The 23,318-nt window shown below is 49.4% G+C and overlaps 2 protein-coding genes across 2 annotated transcripts in view; one reads left to right on the top strand and one right to left on the bottom strand.

The window, feature by feature from the left end:
• Window positions 1-1,366: 1,366 nt before the first annotated feature.
• Window positions 1,367-6,097, bottom strand: LOC126212781 (loricrin-like). Its single transcript, XM_049940185.1, has 2 exons — window positions 5,744-6,097; window positions 1,367-1,420 (listed from the first exon to the last, which is right to left on the bottom strand). Exons 1-2 carry the CDS (start codon window positions 6,095-6,097, stop codon window positions 1,367-1,369), a joined length of 408 nt encoding a protein of 135 aa, XP_049796142.1.
• Window positions 6,098-6,119: 22 nt separating this feature from the next.
• The window catches only part of LOC126212780 (uncharacterized), a 227,114-nt gene continuing 209,915 nt past the window's right edge, over window positions 6,120-23,318 (top strand). Inside the window, exon 1 of the mRNA XM_049940184.1 lies at window positions 6,120-6,966. Within this exon, the coding sequence (XP_049796141.1) occupies window positions 6,120-6,966 (847 nt within the window). The remainder of the gene's footprint in view (window positions 6,967-23,318) is intronic.

Below are 23,318 nucleotides of genomic sequence, written 5' to 3'. Positions count from 1 at the left end.
AAGCCCTCGGTCACAAATATTAAGTCAAAATTGGCCAGGTATCGACGCTATTATGAGTGTCGTTTTCAGAATTAGACTAACTGTTCTAAAACACATTAAGTATATAATAAATTAATAAAAGAGAAGGTCTACGACAGGGCTCTACGAGTTTTTGACAAAATCGATGACCTCAGGGACGAAGTTCGACAATTAGAATCGGTAGGAACGGTAAACCCTCCAAGATGGAACAAGTATCGAGTACCGAAGTCAATAACGTTTCACCCCCCATAGGCAATCTGTCATAGCTGAGTGGTCAGCGCGACGGACTGTCAACCCTAAGGGCCCGGGTTCGATTCCCGACTGGGTCGGACATTTTCTCCGCTCAGGGAGTGGGCGTTGTGTTGTCCTAATCGTCGTGGAAGTCGCCGAAGTGGCGTCAAATCGAAATACTTGCACCCGGCCAACGGTCTGCCCGACGGGAGGCCCTGGTCACACGAGATTTACGTTTTTTATTAATAAAATTAAAGTTTGTACTGACTGGAAAAAGATGCAGTACTTACAAGTCAGATGTTAAAAAAGATCTACGCCGGAAAGGCGACGTCATGAGTAGTTGTAAGTAAGATGGCGAGCCGCTAAGGGCTGCTCGTACTTCAGTGAACAAGGGTTGCAACAAGACTCTATTTATTACACATTCAGGAATTGGGGACTCAATGTGTCCTTTAGCCTGCTGTCTATCTGCTGTGGAGGACGAGATGTGTCTAGGCTCTTATGTGTGACTCCTTCCTCCTGTTATGACAGATTGCCTATGGGGGGTGAAACGTTATTGACTTCGGTACTCGATACTTGTTCCATCTTGCAGGGTTTACCGCTGCCACCGGTTCCAGTTGTCGAACTTCGCCCCTGACGGCATCGATCTTGTCAAAAACTCGTAGAGCCTTCTGGACCTTCTTTTGCATAGTGGTCTCGTGGAGTGCGGTGCGGATGTCGACGTTTCTTGTGCACCGTGGAGCTCCTGTGATCCATCGATAGCAAATGTTTTGCAGCGCTTGGAGTTTGTTTTAGTTGGAGACGCACGTACTTCCCCATGAGGTGGGGCCGTATAACATTGTGGGTTCCGACGCCGCCTTAGCCGGCCGAAGTGGCCGTGCGGTTAAAGGCGCTGCAGTCTGGAACCGCAAGACCGCTACGGTCGCAGGTTCGAATCCTGCCTCGGGCATGGATGTTTGTGATGTCCTTAGGTTAGTTAGGTTTAACTAGTTCTAAGTTCTAGGGGACTAATGAGCTCAGCAGTTGAGTCCCATAGTGCTCAGAGCCATTTGAACCATTTGAACGCCGCCTTATACGACTGGAGTTCAGTGTCAGGGTTGAGATCCGTACTCTTCAGGAACTAAATCAGTGAGCTGGCCATCTTCTGGGCTGCCGTCTTCTTGTCGTCAGTATGCTGCGTAAAGAGTAGTTTTCTGTCAAGGTAGTCACCGAGGTTTTTCACTCCCGGCGACCGTGGGATACGTAACGCCTGCCGTCTTTGTCGGCTTGATCGTTATCTTATTGTGCAGCGCCCAGCGTTCCATTGCAGCAAGTTGGCGTTGCATCTTAGCGATTAGCTGCTCCCAGTGTCGTCGAGTTGTCAGAAAGGCCGTATTGTCCGCATAAAAAGTCGCCGCAACAAGGAGGACTGTTGGGATGTGGTTTACGTATAAGTTGAAAAGCAGACGCGAAATGAGAGAGCCCTGCGGAACTCCTGCTGAGATCGGTTTCATTTCGGAGTTTTTATCGTCGACTCGGACGGTCGCGTGACGATGTAGGAGGTCATGTTCGGTGCTTGTGAAAGTCTGTGGATTGTACACCGTGCCGCTAAAAGGAGTGGCGGCGGATCCCAGCCGTCGGCAGAACAGGACCGCTGCACGGAGTCCAATTTGATCTTCGTATATCCGTAATTGAAACGGACGGCTTGGGACGTCAGCTAGTATAATATATGTTAAAAAAAAGACGAAATTCCTGCAGCTGTATGACACACACATCGGTTACGGTTACTACAAGCCACACCACAAGTTGGGAAACGGGGCCAAATTTGTAGTGGTTTACTGTCGAGTTGAGATTTTCACAAATGTTTTATTCGTATCTTACAGAAACTAGCAGTACGGCAATAAACAACGTTTTAAAACACGCCGGTAACGCCAATCAAAGTAATTTATAGCAATACAACAATTTAAAGAAATTTAAAGAACATTAGTAAACAGGCTACTAAAGTAAATACACAACTTTGTTAATGAAGTACAGTGAGGTAGTGAAGCTACCAACAGCGCCATGAAAAAATTAAACAGGTCTCAGCAAACACACGATTAATGACAATAAAAGGAATTTACAAACTTGGAGGAGTTAAAAAATTTTTATACAAAAGTGTCCTGGAATATCATTAGAACGTAACAGATATGAGGGACCCGTGTAAGGCGGCCACAAATCACCCACTCAGGGGTGCTCAGGCTGGGCAGAATACTGACCAGTTTAAAATACGCCCGTGAACACAATTGCCACTCTCAGGCTGGTCACTGCACCGACTTTTAGCCAGCGGAAACTTGTAATAAGATGGCTTAACTTGCTGACAGAATTAGAGCTAACCTCGTGCAAGGAAACATCGCACCACACAGTCCTGAATGAGCGACCACACGATCAACCGACATGAAGCATTAATTTACTCATAGCCCACGACAGAATAGCGAAACAATTAAGCTGTCAAAACTACACCTCCCATCGGGCAGTAACGAGAGGAGGAGGAAAGATGACTGTCTTCAATTACACCGGTGCCGGGGACAGGAAACCCGGTCGCCGGAGGCCACAAGGCAGGAGAGCCGCTGGTTACAGAAAATTATTGCTTAATTATTAGACCTTCCACGAGCTTAACTTGCAGTTATGCTCTAACAGGCAGTACACGATCTCCGATGGCCACGATCCACACATCCGATCGCGCACGCGTCGCCAGCGTTCCCAACACGCCACGGTCACGCGACAGCACGCTCTGTCACCGGAGTTCACGTCTTCTCTGCGACGTTGACGGGTAGTGACCGCTCCTACGTGTTAGCTGTCTCCTTTTAAACTCCAGTGTCGAAACGGAGGACTTAAAGGAGCTCGTTAACGCCCCACCGAGGCGAAACGAACAGCAACTACTCGTGGAGCGATTCTGTATACAACCGACACGCGGGGAGCTCTTCCGTCAACTCGACCCGCTCGTTACACACGGCCGACACACATCACGTGGCGACTCGGTACGACCGACCACGCCTGCTTCTCGCTGGAGAGCCACACTCCCTCCCGTGTCCACCACACTCTCTCTGCGCGCCACCACACGAGGTTACAACCGGTCAAATATCTCACTTCCGCGATAGCAGTTTCCCGGAAGCAAAACGTAGCTATCGATAGCAGAGGCAAAAGACAACCGAGCTGCCACTTAATGACAGACAACATATCAAACAAACATGTCAGAGGAAGAAAAGGAAAACCAATGCAATTTAAACACAAGGTGTAGCACGAGTCGATACATGGCTCACTGTATTAAGGTGTTGGTTTTATTGTCAACAAGTATGCGCCTGAAGATGATGATGTAGCAACGTCGAAACTAGTAGTCAATAAAACCAACAACTTAATACAGCTCGAGGAATTTCGTCATTTTTTTTTAACATATGAGTCTAATTTGGGTTTTATACTAATTTCGGTAGTTCCCTCGAAATTCTTGCAAGACTTTGCTCGATATTTCATTCGAGAGTTCGTTCAAAATATGAAATGTGTCCTCTTGCCTGAGCAGTTCATCAAACTGCGGATGAAGCCCGACCAGCAGGCATTACCTGCATTGGTCGAAAATGATAGTGCATTGAGAATGGCTAATTTCTAGCTGAAGTCTAGATCTGCCAATAAAATTTAAAAAGGACGACTGATAGCTGAAATCTACTATTTACAAGTCCCCTAGTTGGTTTAAGGTACCTAAGCTGTAGACGTTTCTCGATATTTGGCAGCAACTCGTGTGTTCTCCGCCCTGTTCTGTGGCCATCCCACTGCTCCTGTAGATTTTTTTCAAAATCTTTATTGCAATACATAATAATAATTATACAACTCAACCCACCACCTTAGTGATTAGTGGGTCCTAATGTTAATACAATGTTATTTGCAGCTGTTACAGTTAACTACAGACAGGGTAAACAGTACAGGTTAATGGGCTAACTTACGATTTTTTGTTAAAATATACACTACTACCTACTTGTTAGTAATCCTAACTGCCTGCAGCGTTACAGATGTGTCAGTATAGATATAAACCTACTACAAGGCCTGGCTCGTCCAGTTAATCCCAATGAGCGTGCCCCTGACACTGGGCAGGTCAGAACTACTTGTCGCTGCAGGTTCCTAGTTTAGTATCTACTTCTAATCCTGCTAACTACTAACTAACCTACTGGTGCCGTCATAATCGTGAAGTCGGTGTACCCCAGTCCCCCTAGCCCTGCTCGTGGCGGATTCCAAGTTACGAGTCGACCTGCCCAAGCACAGGCGGTACAGGATTAGGGTACTAGGACGCGTTCTGTAGTCGGTTCTAATGGCGAAAGTCCCTCAGGTATGCAGTCACAACTTTACGTGATACCTCATTTGCCAGGTTATTCAAAGTTTCAAAAAAAATGGTTCAAATGGCTCTCAGCACTATCGGACTTCTGAGGTCGTCAGTCCCCTAGACTTAGAACTACTTAAACCTAACTAAGCTAAGGACATCACACACATCCATGCCCGAGGCAGGATTCGAACCTGCGACCGTAGTGGTCGCGCAGTTCCAGACTGTAGCGCCTAGAACCGCTCGGCCACGCTGGCCGGGCAAAGTTTCAAAAGTCTCCTCGTGTCTCAGTAGGTCCTATGTGTTGTTGTTTGGTACTTGTTGTCTTAATGTCACCGGCCAGAGTGGCCGACCGGTTCTAGGCGCTACAGTCTGGAACCGCGCGACCGCTACGTTCGCAGGTTGAATCCTGCCTCAGGCATGGGTGTCTGTGATGTCCTTAGGTATAAGTAGTCCTAAGTTCTAGGGAATGATGACCTCAGATGTTAAGTCCCATAGTGCTGAGAGCCATTTGAACCAATCTTAATGTAACTGCTACATCATCGAAAAGGTGGGCACTCGTAAACCACATGGTCGGGAGTGCCCTCCAAAGCGCCACAGTCACACTCAGGTGTGGCCCTCCTCCCAAACCGACGTAGGTATGTCGGGTAGGGTCCATGACCAGTGAGAGAATGAATTAAAACCCAGGTTGGTTCCAAGTACGTGCCTAACCTTTCTTTAGCACTTCGCAAGAGTCTGAAGGTTCTTCTGGAGCTTTTACTTTCTAACGCTACAGGTTAATACTATAATCCCTTCAGCACTATGGGGATTATTCTACTATTATTTACTACGCATGTTGTTATGATTATTGGAATGAATTTTCTGCTACTTTTACCAAGTTGCTATAACTACTCTACCTGCAGCATCACAGCATTACAGGTGTGCCAGAAGATACAAACATAATTTTGCTGGCCTTTCCCGCTGAGCTAATCCCAGTGGGAGTGCCCCTGGCACTAGGCTGGCCGATGACTTGGTCGCTGCGCTTCTATGCTAATCTTATTATCCTAGTTCTGAACCTATTACTAATCTATATCTACTGTCATGATCGATGCGAAGTTCGGTGATGTTGTACTACGCCCCCCCCCCCCCCCCAACCCACTGTAGGTAAACTGACAAAGTAATGTACGTCAGAGTTACACGTGTGTTCGCCGCAGGTACGTCGCCGCTGCGCGTAGCGGACGAGAAGCAGACGCAGACGACGCCGCCCGTGTCGCCGGCGTCGCCCGCCCCCGCCGCCCCCGGCAGTGCGGCCGCGCCCCAGCAGGAGCCGCCTCGCCAGTTCTGCCCCCCGGCGGCGGCGTCGTCGTCTTCCTCGCGCGACTCGCCGCTCATCTGGGAGATCACGGACGACGACCAGCTGCACGACCCGCCGCCCCCGCGGCCCCCCGCCCCCGCCTCGCCGCAGCAGCAGCCCGCGGCGCCACCCCCGGCCCCCAGACAGGGCGGCGGCGGCGGCAAGGCGGCGCGGCCCGCCAAGTCGCTGCGCGGCATCGAGGCGATCGCGGCGTCGCTGATGGAGCAGAAGGCGGCGGCGCCGTCGCCCGCCCCCGGAGCCAACCCCGCGGCCGGGGAGGCGGCGTCGCTGTCGCTGCCGGCGCTGCTGCTGACGTCGCCGCCGGCGCCCGCCTCCGGCCTGCTGCTGGACCTGTCGGCCCCCGGCGCCGGCCCCGGGCGCCGCGCGGCGCGCTCCCGCGGCAAGGCGCGGCCGTCGCGCTCGCTGCCCCCCGCCGCCCCCGCCCCCGCCACCGCCGTCGACCTCCGCCGGCGGCAGCCCGAGCCGGCGGGGTCGGGCGACGCCGCCCCCGTGGTGACGTCGGCGCGCGCCGACTCCTCCAGCGCCACCGACCTGCCGGAGAGCCCGCAGGCGTCCAGGGCCGCCGCCGAGGACGCCCCCGCCGCCCCCGCCGAGGCGGACAGCACCTCGGACCCGGCGACGGCGGCGGCTCCGGCGGAGGAGTCGGAGGTGGGCGCCCTGCTGGAGGGCCTGGTGGCGGCCGTGGTGGCGCTGCAGCTGGGCGCCGAGCCGGCCGCCGACCGCTGCCTCGCGCGCGCCTTCTCCCAACTGGACGTCGGCCCGCCGGAGGAGGAGCGGCCGGGCCCCGCGGCCGCGGCGCCGCCTCCGGAGGCGGCGTCGCCCAGTCCCGCCGACGGAAACCATCCCCCGGCCGCGCCGGCCGAAGTTCCCCCGACCGCGTCGGAGGCGGCGGCCGATCCCGGCGGCGACTCGCCGGAGGCCGCGGAAGATGGCGGCGGCGGCGGCCGGAGGCAGCAGAGGGCGGCGGGGGTGTGCGCCGCCGTCCAGACGCCCACCTCGCTGCTCTCCGCCGGCGCCTCCACGTCCGACGCCTGCCCCGACACAGGTACGGCACCGCAGCGCCGCGAGCACACCGCGCACTTCAAGAGAAAGAAGAAAGCACTCCGTCTTCAGGCCGCGAGTGGTCTACAGCGATCATCCGACCGCCGTGTCATCCTCAGTTGACGATGGGGATAGGGGGGCGTGGGGTCAGCACACCGTTCTCCCGGTCGTTATGATAATATTCATGACCGAAGCCGGTAGCACCTCAATTGGCATCACGAGGCTGAGTGCACGCCGGAAAATGGCAACAGCGCATGGCGGCTGGATGGTCACCCATCCGATTGCCGGTCACGCCCGACAGCGCTTAACTTCGGTGATCTCGTGGGAACCGCTGTATCCCCTGCGGCAAGGCCGTTGCCTACACGGAAAGAGGCCGAATGAAATCTCCCGCGCTTACAAGCCGAGGGCCTTGCCGCTGCGCTAACACCCGCTCCCCTCTGACACTCCGAGTTGAGCGCAATCGGGCTCGGCTAGCACTCGGATGGGTGACCGTCCTGTCCTGTCGGCCCTCGTGTGTCCAGTCGGGCTGAGGGTGACATGGCGATCGCTCGGATCCGTCCGGCTCTCCGAGGTCTGTTCCGACGGATTCACGAGCCGCGCCGCTTCCACCCCTGCCTCCTTGTCGTCATTGGGACTGAAAAACCCACTGACTGCCAGGGATACCACTCTGTTCCACTTACACCGATGTTTACGACGTACCACAGTGGCGTTGGGGAAGTCGAGACGTATATAAACTTGATACAGGACATTTAAAGTCTGCCAAGCCACGAAAATGCCTCAAATTGCTCTGCAAAACCACCTACACCACAGCACGTGCGCATCGCGCGACATTTTCCGTATACTCCCTAGCCGTCTTGGAGCCAAATCGCAGTCCCACACAAAAAAATTTACAGGATATTTCTTGTAGCAAATTTAGTGTAATTATTGTTCCGGGACACGTTTCCGGTACAGACCGTGTTTTTAGAATTTTTCCAGGCACTCGTGCAAATGCGACATTCAAACGCGAACCCACCATCCGCAGAGTCACATCTTCCCCCCCTCCGATATCGGTCAGGGTCTTTTGTATGTTGTTTGCGGCACTCCTCCCTTTTTCTTTTGCTTGCGCCTTTGTCCAGGAGTGATGCAGGGTCGCCACGGTTAATCGGATTTGGCATGTTAGTGGTTAAGGGGCGGCCAGATGCCCTTCCTGCCGCCACCCTGTAAACCCCCCCCCCCTCCGGCACGTAATTAGTGTACCCCAACTGTCTGTGTCGAGTGTAATCCACGGAATAGTGCAGATCTGTTTCAAATGTCTGTAAGTCGTGTAACTGAGGCGGGACGTGGGGACCAGCCCGGTATTCACCTAGTGGGATGTGGAAAACCGCCTAAAAACCACATCCATGCTGGCCGGCACACCAGCCTCCGTCGTTAAGCTGCCGGCCGGATTCGATCCGGGGCCGGCGCGCCTATCCGAGTCCAGGAAGCAGCGCGTCAACGCTCTCCGCCAGCCTGGCACTCCTTCCTGCCACTGTACACACATAGTCTCACATATTCATCGTTTCATGGTCTCCTTTGTCTGTCCTATTACGTCACCAGCTCCCTTGGCTGTGTTGTTAATGTTATAAATTTATGAGGTTTTCTGCGCCTTGTAAGGGGTCCGTAGGCCCTTACTATAACTTTGCACTCGGCACAGGTCGATAGGGCGAACAATCGATTGTGACGTGTTGCGAGAGCGAGTGTCGAGATGCGCCTGAGTGGTTGGCGGGAAACGTGTGTGTGTGTGTGTGTGTGTGTGTGTGTGTGTGTGTGTGTGTGTGTGTCTGTGTGTGTGTGTGTGGAGGCCATTATTGGAATACAGGGTTTTTAACCGAGAAGGGTGTCACCATCGCCGTGTTTACACCCCTAAATAATAAATAAATACCGGGAAAGTGATGAAGTATCTTTATAAAAGTGATCAGCGACTTTACTAGTGCCGATATTTAGTTTCGCGCCTACCGCGCCGGCCTAACCTTGGATTGCAGTGTTGGATGCAGTGATGGGTTAGCGTGTGACGATAATGGCAAATGAAGAAAGCCTGTGCTGAGATTAGCCGTAATTAGATATGTATGACGAAGGCAGTGGCTGTCTCCTTTTTGTGTTCTGGGAAGAATATAAGTTCGTAATTAGTGAAACTGTGTTGGTGTTCCTTATTACCATACATTCAGTATGATAGTAATGAACAGGACGAACTGGAAAGTAACAACTTCCGTAGCAGTCAATTCCGATTACCAGTCCCATTAGGTTCACGGTCATGTTAATAATAAATATTGGGCTGCTATTCGATCAGATCGGTTCGGGATAAAAACGGAGGTGTTACAGCTTGTAGCGAAAAGAAACTTACTTAAACGTTATAGAAGAAACTAATTACCTCTGCATTTACATCTATACTCCGCAAACCACCGTGAAGTGCATGGCAGTGGCTACATCCCACTGGTTTTTTCCCGTTCCACTCACTTGTAGAGCGCTGGAGATATGATTGTTGTGGATGCCTCTGTGCGTGCATGAATTATTCTAATACTAATCTCACGATCCATATGTGAGCAATACGTAAGGGATTGTATTTTATTCCTAGAATCATCATTTAAAGCCGGTTCTTGAAACTTGGTTAACAGACTTTCTCGGGACAGTTCACGACTACCTGGAAGAGTCTGCTGGTGAAGTTTCTTCACTCTTCCACGGACAAACCTGTGACCATTTTTGCTGCCCTTCTCTGTATACGTTGGATAACCCTTTTTAGTCCTGTTTGGTACGGATGCCACAGACTTGAGCAGTGTTCCGGAACCGGTGTCTGCGCCGCTGTTTTCGCCCGTGTAACGCCTCTACTCCGCGACGGTATCCATTTGCGGCTGCCTTCCGTGTTTGCGATTCCCCAGCTAACAGGCAGCCCCGTGTGTCCCCGCCGTTAGCGGAGGTTGCGTAAGTCCTGCGCCAGGTGTGCGGCATGCAGGGGCGTGGCGCCTGCGGACCGCCTGCGCGGCTACCCGCACGACGCAGCTGGCTGGCCGTGCTGCGTCGCGCCGGCAACAGGCGCAACACGCCGTCGGGCATTATTTGGCAACATACGGGCCCACCTCAGTCTGGTATTACACGATCATATTTCTTTGTCATAAATACTTATGTCGAAGAGATTTGATGGTGTAATAGGGACCATTGTGAAATCTCGCCTGTCGTCAAATAAATATGATAAAATCATTGAAGTCGCTTATCTTCTGTCCACTGCAGTGTGAAATGTTGCCACTTGGAGCGCTGGCATCGCTGCAGCGTTCTGTCACCAGTAGTGTGTTTGTAAACATGGCTGCGAAGTTTAATTCGTTTGTGCCGCCAACAACGAAATTAATATAAATGTATGAAGCTGATGATACGCTTTACAGCATGAGGCACCTACAGTACAAAAATAGATTAAAAAGATTCGAGAGCTACAAAAAAAAAATTGCGCAGTTCATTAGCCATGAGATACGCCCCCGTTCCCGGCCGATGATATAAAAAAGAAAATTAATGGCCTCCGCTCAAGCTAGTCTCACGAGAAAGCAAAAGTACGTATCGACATACTTATTTCAATTTGTGTGATATATATACTGTGCCGGCCACTGTGGCCGAGCGGTTCTGCGCGCTTCTGTCCGGAACCGCGCTGCTGCTACGGTCGCAGGTTCGAATCCTGCCTCAGGCACGGATGTGTCTGATGTCCTTAGGTTAGTTAGGTTTAAGTAGTTTCTAAGTCTAGGGGACTGATAACCTCAGATGTTAAGTCCCACAGTGCTTAGAGCCATTTTGTATAAATTCTGTGAGCTCTCCAGTCTTCTTAATCTATTTTTGTACTTACGATGCCTCACATTGAAAAGCTTTTCATCAGCTTCATACATTTCTAATAATTTTGTAGTTGTGGGACACAAAATGTACTTATTACTTTGATGTACAATAAAAATAGTTCTTAATGCACATAAAGTGTAGTGAACATTTATTTACTTTCAGATATTGTTCCTTTAGTGCTTTAGAAATTGCTTCACCCGCATTTCAGGTATTATTTTAGTTAATGAGCACTGTGGTATCCGAGTGCTGTCCTCTAAGCTAGAGTAACTCTCTGCTGTAGAAAGAAGTCAGAGTGTTACTGTGAGCCTGTCTTCTGCAGATGTAGCAGTTCTTAAGTGAGTATTGTGCTCTGTGATATGAGGATACACTTTACTGAGCACATACAGAAATGTATGCTCATCCATTGTGTACGATTTGACGTCCTCCACTAGAAGTCCATGTAACAAATTTCGTTGAATGCTTTTATCGTCTCGTAAAATCCTCTGCTTCACCCAGGTACGTTTCTTTTTTCCCCCCGCTTCTCTTCCAAATAATTGTAAATAACTCGTCTGTGCCCATATTCTTTCGACAGAAAACGTAGACACTTACAACTAAACCTACCCGATGAATACACTTTGATTACGCTCGCGGTTTTGGCAAAAATGGTTCAAATGGCTCTGAGCACTATGGGACTCAACTGCTGTGGTCATAAGTCCCCTAGAACTTAGAACTACTTAAACCTAACTAACCTAAGGACAGCACACAACACCCAGCCATCACGAGGCAGAGAAAATCCCTGACCCCGCCGGGAATCGAACCCGGGAACCCGGGCCGCGGTTTTGGGTATGTTGAAATGCAGAGCAAAATGAGAGAGCCATATTTTTCTATAGATGCGCGTAGGGCTGTTAAGGGCGTGAAACATCCTCTTGGGGGAAAAAAACTGAGTCTAATACACACATATCAAGAAAAGTTTTGCATTACCTCGGCTTCGAGAGTTCAGGAACCTGTACAGGAGTTGAGGAAATCGTAATAGAGATCAACATACACATCATTTCCGCCGTTTTTATTGCTCACGAAAACCACACATTGCATGTTGTACCACCATACAGCGAGACCTTCAGAGGTGGTGGTCCAGATTTCTGTACACACCCGTACCTCTAATGCCCAGTAGCACGTCCTCTTGCAGTGATGCATGCCTGTATTCGTCGTGCCATGCCATCCACAAGTTCATCAAGGTGCTGTTGGTCCAGACTGTCCCACTCCAACGGCGATTCGGCGTAGATCCGTCAGAGTGGTTGGTGGGTCACGTCGCCCATAAACAGTCCTATACAATCTGTCCCAGGCATGTTCGGTAGGCTTCATGTCTGGAGAACATGCTGCCCACTCCAGTCGAGTGATGTCGTTATCCTGAAGGAAGTCATTCACAAGATGTGCACGATGGGTGCGCGAACTTCCGACCGCGAAGACGAATGCCTCGCCAATACGCCGCCGATATTGTTGCACTGTCGCTCGAAGGACGGTATTGACGTGTCGTACAGCCGTTACGGCGCCTTTCATGACCACCAGCGGCGTACTTCTGCCCCACATAATGCCACCCCAAAACAGCAGGGAACCTCCACCTTGCTGTTTAATGCGTTCACCCCGAACGGGTTGCCTACAAACACGTCTCCGACGATTGTCTGGTTGAAGGCGTATGCAACACTCATTGGTGAATAGAGCGTGATGCCAATCCACAGTGCTCCATTCGGCATGTTGTTGGGCCCATCTTTGCCGCGCTGCACAGTGTCCTGGTTGCAAAGATGGGCCTCACCACGGACTTCGGGAGTGAAGTTGCGCATCGTGCAGCCTATTGGGCACAGTTTGAGTCGCAACACGACCTGTGGCTGCACTAAAATCATTATTCAACGTGGTGGCGTTGCTGTCAGGGTTCCCCAGAGCCATAATCCATAGGTAGTGGTCATCCACTGCAGTAGTAGCCCTCGGGCGGCCTGAGCGAGGCATGTCATCGACAGTTCCTGTCTCTCTGTATCTCCTCCGTGTTCGAACATCACCTCTTTGATTCACTCCGAGACGCCTGGACACTTTCCTTTTTGAGAGCCCTTCCTGGCGCAAAGTAACAAAAAATGGTTCAAATGGCCCTGAGCACTATGGGACTTAACTTCTAAGGTCATCAGCCCCCTAGAACGTAGAACTACTTAAACCTAACTAACGTAATTACATCACACACATCAATGCCCGAGGGAGGATTCAAACCTGCGACCGTAGCAGCAGCAGCGGTTCCGGACTGAAGCGCCTAGAACCTCTCTGCCACGGAGTCCGGCGATGAACCCTCTGCCAGGCACTTTCGTGTGAATTGCAGACCACCCGTGAGATGTAGATGGTGTGCTGTGCCGATAGACTACGGGTCCGCACGCACACAGCCCCGTGGTAGGCCGTGTTTGCTCTTACGGCCTATTTCATTGCTTCGCCGCCGCCGCCGCCGGCGTGTTTGAGGTGTGGGGGCGGGCCGAAAAATCCATAGGGCGGCCGGTGCCGCTGCCGCTGTCGGCGTCCAGCCTCTCCTCTGCTCGCCCCACACTCTGCGTATCGACGCGCCACGCCCTGCAGGAGCGAACGGGACCCGGCGCGACGCAAACACACAGGGGGTGGGAGGGCGGGGGGCCAGAGACTGAATCACGTAGGCTGTGTGGACCACCTGTTCTGGAAGTGGAGATTCGTACTGGCAGGACATCCGTCCGGGGATTCCGAGACTATCGAGAAAGTTTTCATTCCGTATTTTGGAGTCACATAACAAATGAAAAACGAAACATGTTTCCGTGCGACACAGCTACAAATTATCAATTTACTGATTCTTTTCGTTTACTTGTACAACCCTGCTTCTTGCCAAATTTCGCGAGTCTGCATCAGTGCGAAGTAGCCTGTCGGTTTCGATGAGTGAGTTTGCGAGTATCTACATCTGCACCTACATCATACTCCGCAATCCACCTAATGGTGTCTGGCGGAGGGTACTTTCGGTACCATTATCTGATTCCCCGAACCCTGCTCCACTGGCGAATAGTGCGTGGGAACAATGATTGTTGGTAAGCCTCTGTATTGGCTCTAATTTCTCGAATTTTCTCCTCGTCGTCAATTTTTTTAATAGATCGTGTATCACGGGATGCTGACTTTTTGGGCCGCATGCCGCCTCCAGGTTGGATACCCCTAGTCTACAGGTTGCGCCCTTGACTGGTCATACTCTTTTTCATTTTCTGCTTGACAAAAGATTTGTGCAGCAATAGCTGAATTTTCATCGAGCAGCTGTGCTGTTAGTTCGGATATGACAGGATTGTTGTGATTCTGCCAGCGAATGTGAATTGTTGATGATGTATTACACAATGAACCGTATCAGTGGTTCAAATTAATTCTGCAAACAGATAATAAAACCTTTTTTTTTTTCAAAATTAACAACTCTCAAATACATTTATGAGCATATGTTTTCGAAAGAGGAATTTTTCCTAAGCGTCTGTGCGTTTGACTTCTGAGAAAATAGTTGTAAAATAAACAATCGGCGACGCTCCAGACCGTCAAACGCCAAATTTCAGTTTCAACCCTAGTCTTTTTTATTTCTAGTCTCTATTAAGCCATTTGTACACGACCGGCTCCGTCCGCGCTCAGTGGTTTGCTGGCACTTTGTTTTCCGCCTATGCAAAGCATTGCGACTGCACTTCTCAAGCAGGGCACTTCCAGAAACGAAAACATAGCTACTTCAAGAAAAATTAAGAAAAAAAACTTGGTCTGGCTGCAGTTAAAGAAGAACGATATCTGACCTCCCTACACACGCTATAGAGAGCTATACAGTACGAGAATTTAAAAAATTTTACGTCATTGTCTGAGCTACTTCAAGCTATACATGTACATCATACGCCGCAAGCCACCTTGTGGTGTGTGGCGGAGGGTACTTTCTGTACCATTATCTGATTCCTCGAACACTGCTCCACTCGCGAATAGTGCGTGGCAAGAATGATTGTCGATAAGCCTCTGTGTTGGCTCTAATTTCTCGAATTTTCTCCTCGTCATCAATACGCGAGATGTATGCGGGGGGGAGTAATATGTTCGTCGACTCCTCCTGAAAAGTGCTGTCGCCGGCCGTGGTGGCCAAGCGGTTCTAGGCGCTTCAGTCCGGAACTGCGCTGCTGCTACGGTCGCAGGTTCGAATCCTGCCTCGGGCATGGATGTGTGTGATGTCCTTAGGTTAGTTAGGTTTAATTAGTTCTAAGTTCTAGGTGATTGATGACCTCAGTAGTTAAGTCGTATAGTGCTCACAGCCATTTGAACCATCTGACAGTTATGCCTACATATTTTACGGCAGACGCTGTCTCCAGCTGTTTGTAATCAGTAGCATAGGTGTACACTAGTGGAATTCTTTTTCTGTGTATATATTTATTTACGTTCAGGGTCTAGTGCCAAAGTCTCCACCATTCATAAATTCTCTGCAGGTCGTTCTGCAAATTCTTACCATCTTCTGGCGTTGCTACTTTGGTATAGACAACGGCATCATCTGCGTATAGTCTTAATGTGCATGTCATATATATATATATAAAAAAACAGCAACGGCCTATCACGCTTCCCTGAGGTACTCTGCATATTACCTTTGCATCTGTCCGTTTAGTTCCGTTAACAGCGACGTGCTGAGTTCTGTCTGCAAGAAAGTCTTGAATCTAATAGCTAGTCTGCCCCGGTACTCTGTTGTGCTTCCTCTCCTCGGGGTCCTGCCGTGAAACTATAAAATAGGAAATCTGATTGGGTTTTGAATTCTGACGGAATAAGTTACGGATAAGGCGGACTTCCTATTACTGATTGAGATAGTGCTGTAATTTGTCCGTGCATGGCAGACCGGGTGGGCAACACTACAAAAAGCGACTGTACGGAAATAGCGTCAGAAATTACTTGAAATTCACCTTATACTTCAGTTTGCGGATGGATTGTGCCTTTATTTATTTATTTCCTGTAGCTGCATAGTACCGGAACTTCTTACATGCACCTGCATCCAAGCGAACAATTAATCAGACAACATTCTTTTTTTGAGACGATAATTGAAACCTTGTAACTAAACTTCCTTTTCCTCCGCCCCCCCCCCTCTCCGCCTCACTCCTTATCTGCCCCGTAAACACGGAAAAGAGCCGGCCGCTGTGGCCGAGCGATTCTAGGCGCTTCAGTCCGGAACCGCGCAACTGCTACGGTCGCAGGTTCGAATCCTGCCTCGGGCATGGCTGTGTGTGATGTCCTTAGGTTAGTTAGGTTTAAGTAGTTCTAAGTTCTAGGGGACTGATGACCTCAGATGTTAACTCCCATGGTGCTCAGAGCCATTTGAACCACGGAAAAGGAAATTGATAATGTGTTACATCATTATCAGTTTCCATTTAGGAAATGTGAAATCGCCACAGGGGCACTTCTGACGTTGCCGTTGATGATGGAAGCAAGACTACAGAAAAACCAAGACGCATGCATAGGATATGTCGACCTAGGAAAACCATTCGACAGTGTGGAAAGGTGCAAAACGTTCGAAAACCTGAGAATAATGGGGGTAAGCTGCAGAGAACGACGGGTAATACACAAAAGATACAAGAGCTAAGAGGGAATACTACGAGTGGACGAACAAGAATGAACTGTAAGACAGCGATGTGATCTTACGCCCCTACTGTTGTTGATAATTCTTCCGGGTTATGTGGCTGTGGTCCATGGAATTCTTCTATTCCCAACGTTTCGTCCAATACTACGTTGGACATCCTGCTGAGTCCTGCCGACGTTGCTATCCTAAGTGAAGAAGAATTACATGATGTGCTGAATGGGATCAACAATGTATTAACTACAGACTATAAAGACGAAACTAATGAGAAGTAGCAGATACGGCAACAGCTACAAACTTCTGGATTGGCTGTCACGAAGCAGATGAAGTAACGGAATTCTGCTATCTAGGCAGCAAAATAACGAGTGACGGACGGAGCAGCGAGGGAATCAAAAGCAGAGCAGCACTGGCAAAAAGGGCATTGCTGCCCAAGAGAAGCCTATTAGTACCAAGCATAGTTGTCAATTTGAGGAAGAAATTTCTGCGAATGTATGTTTGACGCACAGCACTGTATGGTAGTGAAACATGGACCGTGGGAAAACCGAAACAGAAGAGAATCGAAGTATTTGAGGTGTGGTGCTACAGATGAATGTTGAAAATTAAGTGGACTAATAAGGTAAGGAATGAGGACGTTCTGCACAGTATCGGCGAGGAAAGGAACATGTGGAAAACACAGGATTATAGGACATCTGCTAAGAGATCAGGGAATAACATGCATAGCAGCAGAAGGAGCTACAGGGAGCTTCAACAATAGGGCGAGACAGGCACTGAAATACTGTTGTTGTTGTTGTTGTTTGTGGTGGTGGTGGTGGTGGTGGTGGTGGTGGTGGTGGTGGTGGTGGTGGTGGTCTTTGGTCCAGAGACTGGTTTCATGCAGCTCTCCATGCTACTCTATCCTGTGCAAGGTTATTCATCTCCCAGTACCTACTGCAACCTACATACTTCTGAATCTGTTCAGTGTATTTAGCTCTTGGTCTCCCTCTACGATTTTTACCCTCCACGCTGCCCTCCAATACTAAACTGGTGATTCCTTGATGCCTCAGATCATGTCCTACCAACCGATCCCTTCTTCTAGTCAAGTTGTGCCACAAACTCCTCCCCAATCCTATTTAATACCGCCTCATTAGTTATGTGATCTACCCATCTAATCTTTAGCATTCTTCTGTAGCACCACATTTCGAAAGCTTCCATTCTCTTCTTGTGTAAACTATTTATCGTCCACGTTTCACTTCCATCCATGGGTACACTCGATACAAATACTTTCAGAAACGACTTCCTGACACTTAAATCAATACTCGATGTTAACAAATTTCTCTTGCTAGTCTACATTTTATATTCTTTGTACTTCTACCATCATCTGTTATTTTGAAGTACTACTTCAAGTGTCTCATTTCCCAATCTAATTTCCTCACAATAACGTCGTTTAATTCGACTGCATTCCATTATCCTCGTTTTACTCTTGATTATGTTCGTCTAATATCGTCCTTTCAAGACACTGTCCATTCCGTTCAACTGCTCTTCCAAGTCCTTTGCTGTCTCTGACAGAATTACAATGTCATCGGCGAACCTCAAAGTTTTTATTTCTTCTCCGTGGATTTTAATACCTACTCCGAGCTTTTCTTTTGTTTCCTTTGCTGCTTGCTCAATATACAGATTCAATAACATGGGGGATAGGCTACAACCCTGTCCCACACCCTTCTCAACCACTGCTTCCCTTTCATGTCCCTCGACTCTTATGACTACCATCTGGTGTCTATACAAATTCTAAGTAGCCTTTCGCTTTTTGTGTTTTACACCTGAAACCTTCAGAATTTGAAAGTATTCTAGTCAATATTGTCAAAAGCTTTCTCTAAGTCTACAAATGCTAGAAACGTAGGTTTGCCTTTCCTTAATCTTTCTTCTAAGGTAAGTCGTAAGGACAGTATTGCCTCACGTGTTCCAACATTTATAGGGAATCCAAACTGTTTGTCCCCGAAGTTGACTTTTCCATTCGTCTGTAAAGAATTCGCGTTAGTATTTTGCAGCCGCGACGTATTTAATTGACACTTCCGTAATTTTCGCACCTGCTTTCTTCGGGATTGGAATTGTTCTATTCTTCTTGAGACATCGAAATACATCCGGCAAATAATTGAGTACCTAGATGGTAAGTTCTGCTCTGAGACGAAGAGTTTGTCACAGGAGAGGAATTTGTGGCGGGATGCGTTCAACTAGTCAGAAGATTTGATGACTCAAAAAAACAGAGAGTGCAGACAAAACTCAGATATCAAACTTCCTGGCAGATTAAAACTGTGTGGCGGACCGAGACTCGAACTCGGGACCTTTGCCTTTGGCGGGCAAGTGCTCTACCAACTGAGCTACCCAATCACGACTCACGCACCGTCCTCACAGCTTTACTTCTGCCAGTACCTCGCCTCCTACCTTCCAAACTTTACAGAAGCTCTCCTGCGAAACCTTGCAGAACTAGCACTCGCCGGCCGCAGTGGTCTCGCGGTTCTAGGCGCACAGTCCGGAACCGTGCGACTGCTACGGTCGCAGGTTCGAATCCTGCCTCGGGCATGGATGTGTGTGATGTCCTTAGGTTAGTTAGGTTTAATTAGTTCTAAGTTCTAGGGGACTGATGACCACAGCAGTTGAGTCCCATAGTGCTCAGAGCCATTTGAACCATTTGAACTAGCACTCCTGAAAGAAAGGAGAAGAGCTTGTGTGAAGTTTGGAAGTTAGGAGACGAGATACTGGCAGAAGTAAAGCTGTGAGGACAGGGCGTGATTCGTGCTTGGGTAGCTCAGTCTGTAGAGCACTTGCCCGCGAAAGGCAAAGGTCCCGAGTTCGAGTCTCGGTCCGGCACACAGTTTTAATCTGCCAGGAAGTTTGATATCAGCGCTCACTCCGGTGCAGAGTGAAAATCTCATTCTGTAAGCTCAGCCAGGTGTAAAAGCAGACACTGCTGCAGTTCTTCATGCGTGAACCGAACGGGAGGTAGCCTTGAATAAAAGGTATATTCTGCGACGCCGTTCTTGGTGACTCGTTGGGAGTAGATGTAGATGTAGTGTAGATGCGGATGCAGATCGGTGTGGCAGTCTTCCGGATCTTTCGGTCCCTTCAGAACTCGCGTGTTGGCTGGACTCTTCGAGGCCGTGAAGGCGGAAGGGGAGTGGCTGGTGCAGCTGCCGCCGCTGGGGCCCAAGTGGCGCTAACTCATTTGCGCGCGAGCGTATTTTGCTCAGGGACGCGAATTGAAATGAGTGGAGTGAAGAGAGAGACAGACAGAGAGAGAGAGAGAGAGAGAGAAGGTGTCGGGAAGCGTGGAGAATTGGTTCCGCTGTGCGGCAGTCAAATGCGTCCGCCCGAGCATCCGTGCCGCTGGTGGGCAGGGGGGGGGGGGGCGGCACCGGAGACTGCAGATGGTTGCCATGGCAACGGGACCGCCCTTGGTTCCGCAGCGCGCCTGGGGCCGCTGCCCCCCTCTTCTCCTTCTCCTTCTCCTTCTTCTTCTTCATTTTGGCGTTGCCTTTCTTCTCCTGCCGGTCCTCTTATTCCGCCCGCACACCGGTTGCTGTCCTCTCTCTCTCTCTCCCTCTCCCTCGCCCCGTCCTCGCCTTCCCTCTCACCCTCTCCCCCTCGTCGTGTTTCCCCCTCCGCCCCTCTTTGCGTGTGGTGATGCCAGCCGCAGCTCCAGGGGGTGTTCAAGGTTATCTGAGGGCCCCCGCTCGTATCTAGGCAACCAGACTTCCCCCCCCCCCCCCCCCCTCTCCTCACGGCGTTTCTTCGCGCCGCGGAACTTCTAGTTGCGACTCGCTGCAGCGCCGTACACGGGGTCGTGCGTAGGGATTCGACAACAGCATATATTCGATGTGATCGAACATCTCAGTACTGTACGTCAATTGTAGCGAATAATAAAATAAAAATACCCATTATACGATCTAAAGAAGAAGAATTGGCTGTTAAATTCACGTAATAAATTATGATTGCACGCGTCGTTTGAAACTGTGTGGAGTGGGCTGAATTATCTACTATAGAATAAGTCCAGCGTGTAGAACTATGCATTATTTTCCATATAAATAGATAAATGTTAGGAAATAAAAGAAAGTTATACTGCAGCATATGTAAAAACAGGCAGATAAAGAATTGATAACCAAAGCCCCTCAGAATAGAGACAATATAGAAGGTGTACAACTTCGCTTCCGCCGTTTTTTCCCCAACATTTGAGGCTTTAATGAAACAAATTGGTTACACATGTATCACTCAAAGTATTTTCCATCGCTGGCCGCTGGAGAATACGTGGCGGGGGGGGGGGGGGTAGGACTTAACCATTTTAACGTATCCAAGTACGTTTTGACCTCTTCTGCAACGTGGGGTCGAGCGTTGTCGTGCTGCAAATTCACTTTATCGTGCCTCTCGCTGTATTGCGGCCGTTTGTCTTTTAACGCATTAATTGCGTTCGATAATGAGCACCTGTGATTGTTTCACTCGGTGTTAACACCTCACAGTACACGACGCCGAGCTGGTCCCACCAAATGCAGAGCACGATCTTGGAGCCGTGAATATTCGGTTTGGCCGTCGATGTGGAACCGTGGCCGGGATATCGCCATGATTTTTTTGTTTAGGGTTGTCGTAACGAACCCATTTCTCGCCCTCGGTCACAATGCGATGCAGAAACCCCTTCCGTTTTTGCCGCTGAACCAACTGTTCTAAACACACAAACGCCGTTCAACGTCTCTCGGTTTCAGCTCACGCGGGACCCAAGTTCCTTCTTTCTGAATCGTGCCCACAGCCTTGAGACGTTTTGAAATGGCTTCCTGTGTCACTTCCACTAACCGCGCCAATTCTTCTCTTGTTTGACGGGAGTCTTCATTCAGCAATGTCTCCAATTCTGCATCTTCGAAAACATTCTCTCTTCCACCAGTGTGCTGGTCTACGACGCTAAAATCACCGTTCTCGAAGCATTGAAACCACTCACGACACGTCCTTTCACAAATAGCGTCCCTACCGTACGTACTTGACAGCATTCGATGGGACTCAGCCGCTGTTTCCTTCATATTCAAACAAAACAGTAACACCCCCCGCAAATGACGAGAATTAGGCTCGTAAGCTGACATTTTCAATCAAGAACAACTTTATGATGAAATCACAAATCGACTAATGTTTGAATGAGGTCATGTTGACCGAGGTCCGTGCTAACTGCCTGACGTCTGCGATCTGTTTCTTTCGATCGCTACTTACCGTTGTCGCCACCTATCGGCAAACGGCGGAAGCAAAGTTGTACACCTTCTTAATGAGAACCTTGTCATTTTCAAAACTTTTTTTTCCCTAAAGAACTTAACTGAATTTGTTGGCCTGTTATGCTTCCAGTGTAATTATTCCGGCAGAAATAAGTTCACGAGCTTTTGGAAGTTGTCTTTCTACCGTAATCGAAGACCGTAGAACAGACAAATACACTGACGGAAAAAAATCGCAACATCAAAACATAACAAATGTAGAGTAATTAAATTTTGGGAATACATCTGTCGAGGTAATATATGTAGATGATAAACATTGCGAGATGAGAGGTTAATGTGAGCGCGAGGTGAGCCTTTGCAAACAGGAAATGCTGGCGCGTTAATAGCCGGTGCAGCCGCCAGACTGTTGAATGCGAGCGCGCACCGTGCTGTAGACACAGGCGCCGGGCGCCAGGGAGTGCGGTGGAGTTGCCGTCCGCGGTGGACGAGCGGTTCCAGGCGCTTCAGTCTGGAACCGCGCGACCGCATTTTTAGCAATGAAATTGTTACTGTAAATAAGGAATGTGCACCACCTGCTTTATTTATTTGACAGCCAACAGCATCTTTTTATGTTTACATTGCACTTATTCATGTTGTCGAATCTTTGTTCCAATTAATTACGCTACAATGACACTGTATTGCGCGCCGATGCATCACAAATTAATCATACTGTCATATATAAACTTTACCTGCAGATGAACATTGCACGAATACGTAAACACTGACTGGCAGCTTAAACGCACTTGCAAATTTATCTAGCATTTATCTCGTAAACACATGGGTTAAATAAAAAAAAAAAGCGGAGATTTGCTCTAGAATGCAGGACATTCAAATACCGCGTCTTGGCCGGCCGAAGTGGCCGTGCGGTTAAAGGCGCCGTAGTCTGGAACCGCAAGACCGCTACGGTCGCAGGTTCGAATCCTGCCTCGGGCATGGATGTTTGTGATGTCCTTAGGTTAGTTAGGTTTAACTAGTTCTAAGTTCTAGGGGACTAATGACCTCGGCAGTTGAGTCCCATAGTGCTCAGAGCCATTTGAACCATTTAGAACCGCGTCTTGATATTTTGAACATATAAAGAGCCTCACATCAGTATGATATTCACGATTATAGATTTTTTGTACGTGCCTATGAAAAGTAACTGGTCCTCTTCCCACGTACATCTCTTTACATCCGTTGCAACGACAATACTGCACCATGCCTGTAACTACTGAAACGTGTAGAAACGTATGTAAAAACAGCTGAATACGTGTAATATTAAAGTTTCGCTGTTACCACAAACTGCGGACAAGCAGCGACGTCCCCAGTACGACATTTGATGTTGAGGACATGCCCTTTAGGCTGTGCTCACTCCGTAGACATTTATACTCTGTGGGAAATGCGTGGGAAGCACGGCAGGCGAGCGGCCGGTGAAGACTTGGGCCCTCGTGTTACGAACAGGACTCGACGCAGTCTCAGCAGACCGGGCGGTCGTGCACGACGCCTCTCTTGTAGCGTGTGCTGCTCGACTCGCCGACCATATCCCCGATGCTCTGGCGCCGGCTAAACAGTCCAGTGACGAAAGGCGTCGCTCTTCTCTGGATCTTTTGTATCTCTTCCCGTGATGCTATACCGTGCTATCAAAAGCACCCTGAACATTAATACGGGACGTGTCCACCGTTCGCTTTCGTGACGGATGAACTGTGATGGGGATAC

Source organism: Schistocerca nitens, chromosome 11, assembly GCF_023898315.1.
Source record: "Schistocerca nitens isolate TAMUIC-IGC-003100 chromosome 11, iqSchNite1.1, whole genome shotgun sequence".
NCBI lineage: Eukaryota > Metazoa > Arthropoda > Insecta > Orthoptera > Acrididae > Schistocerca > Schistocerca nitens.
Note: the sequence above shows the minus strand (reverse complement) of the source record. Positions and strands in the feature narration are given on the sequence as shown.

Excerpts from the sequence above, each read along its gene's own strand:
- LOC126212781 (XM_049940185.1), bottom strand. The coding sequence starts at position 6,097 with ATGCCGCGCAGCGACTTGGCGGGCCGCGCCGCCTTGCCGCCGCCGCCG. Across the intron at positions 1,421-5,743 it reads TACCTGCGGCGAACACACGT|CATACTGACGACAAGAAGAC; the intron begins GTAACTCTGACG and ends CTCTTTACGCAG.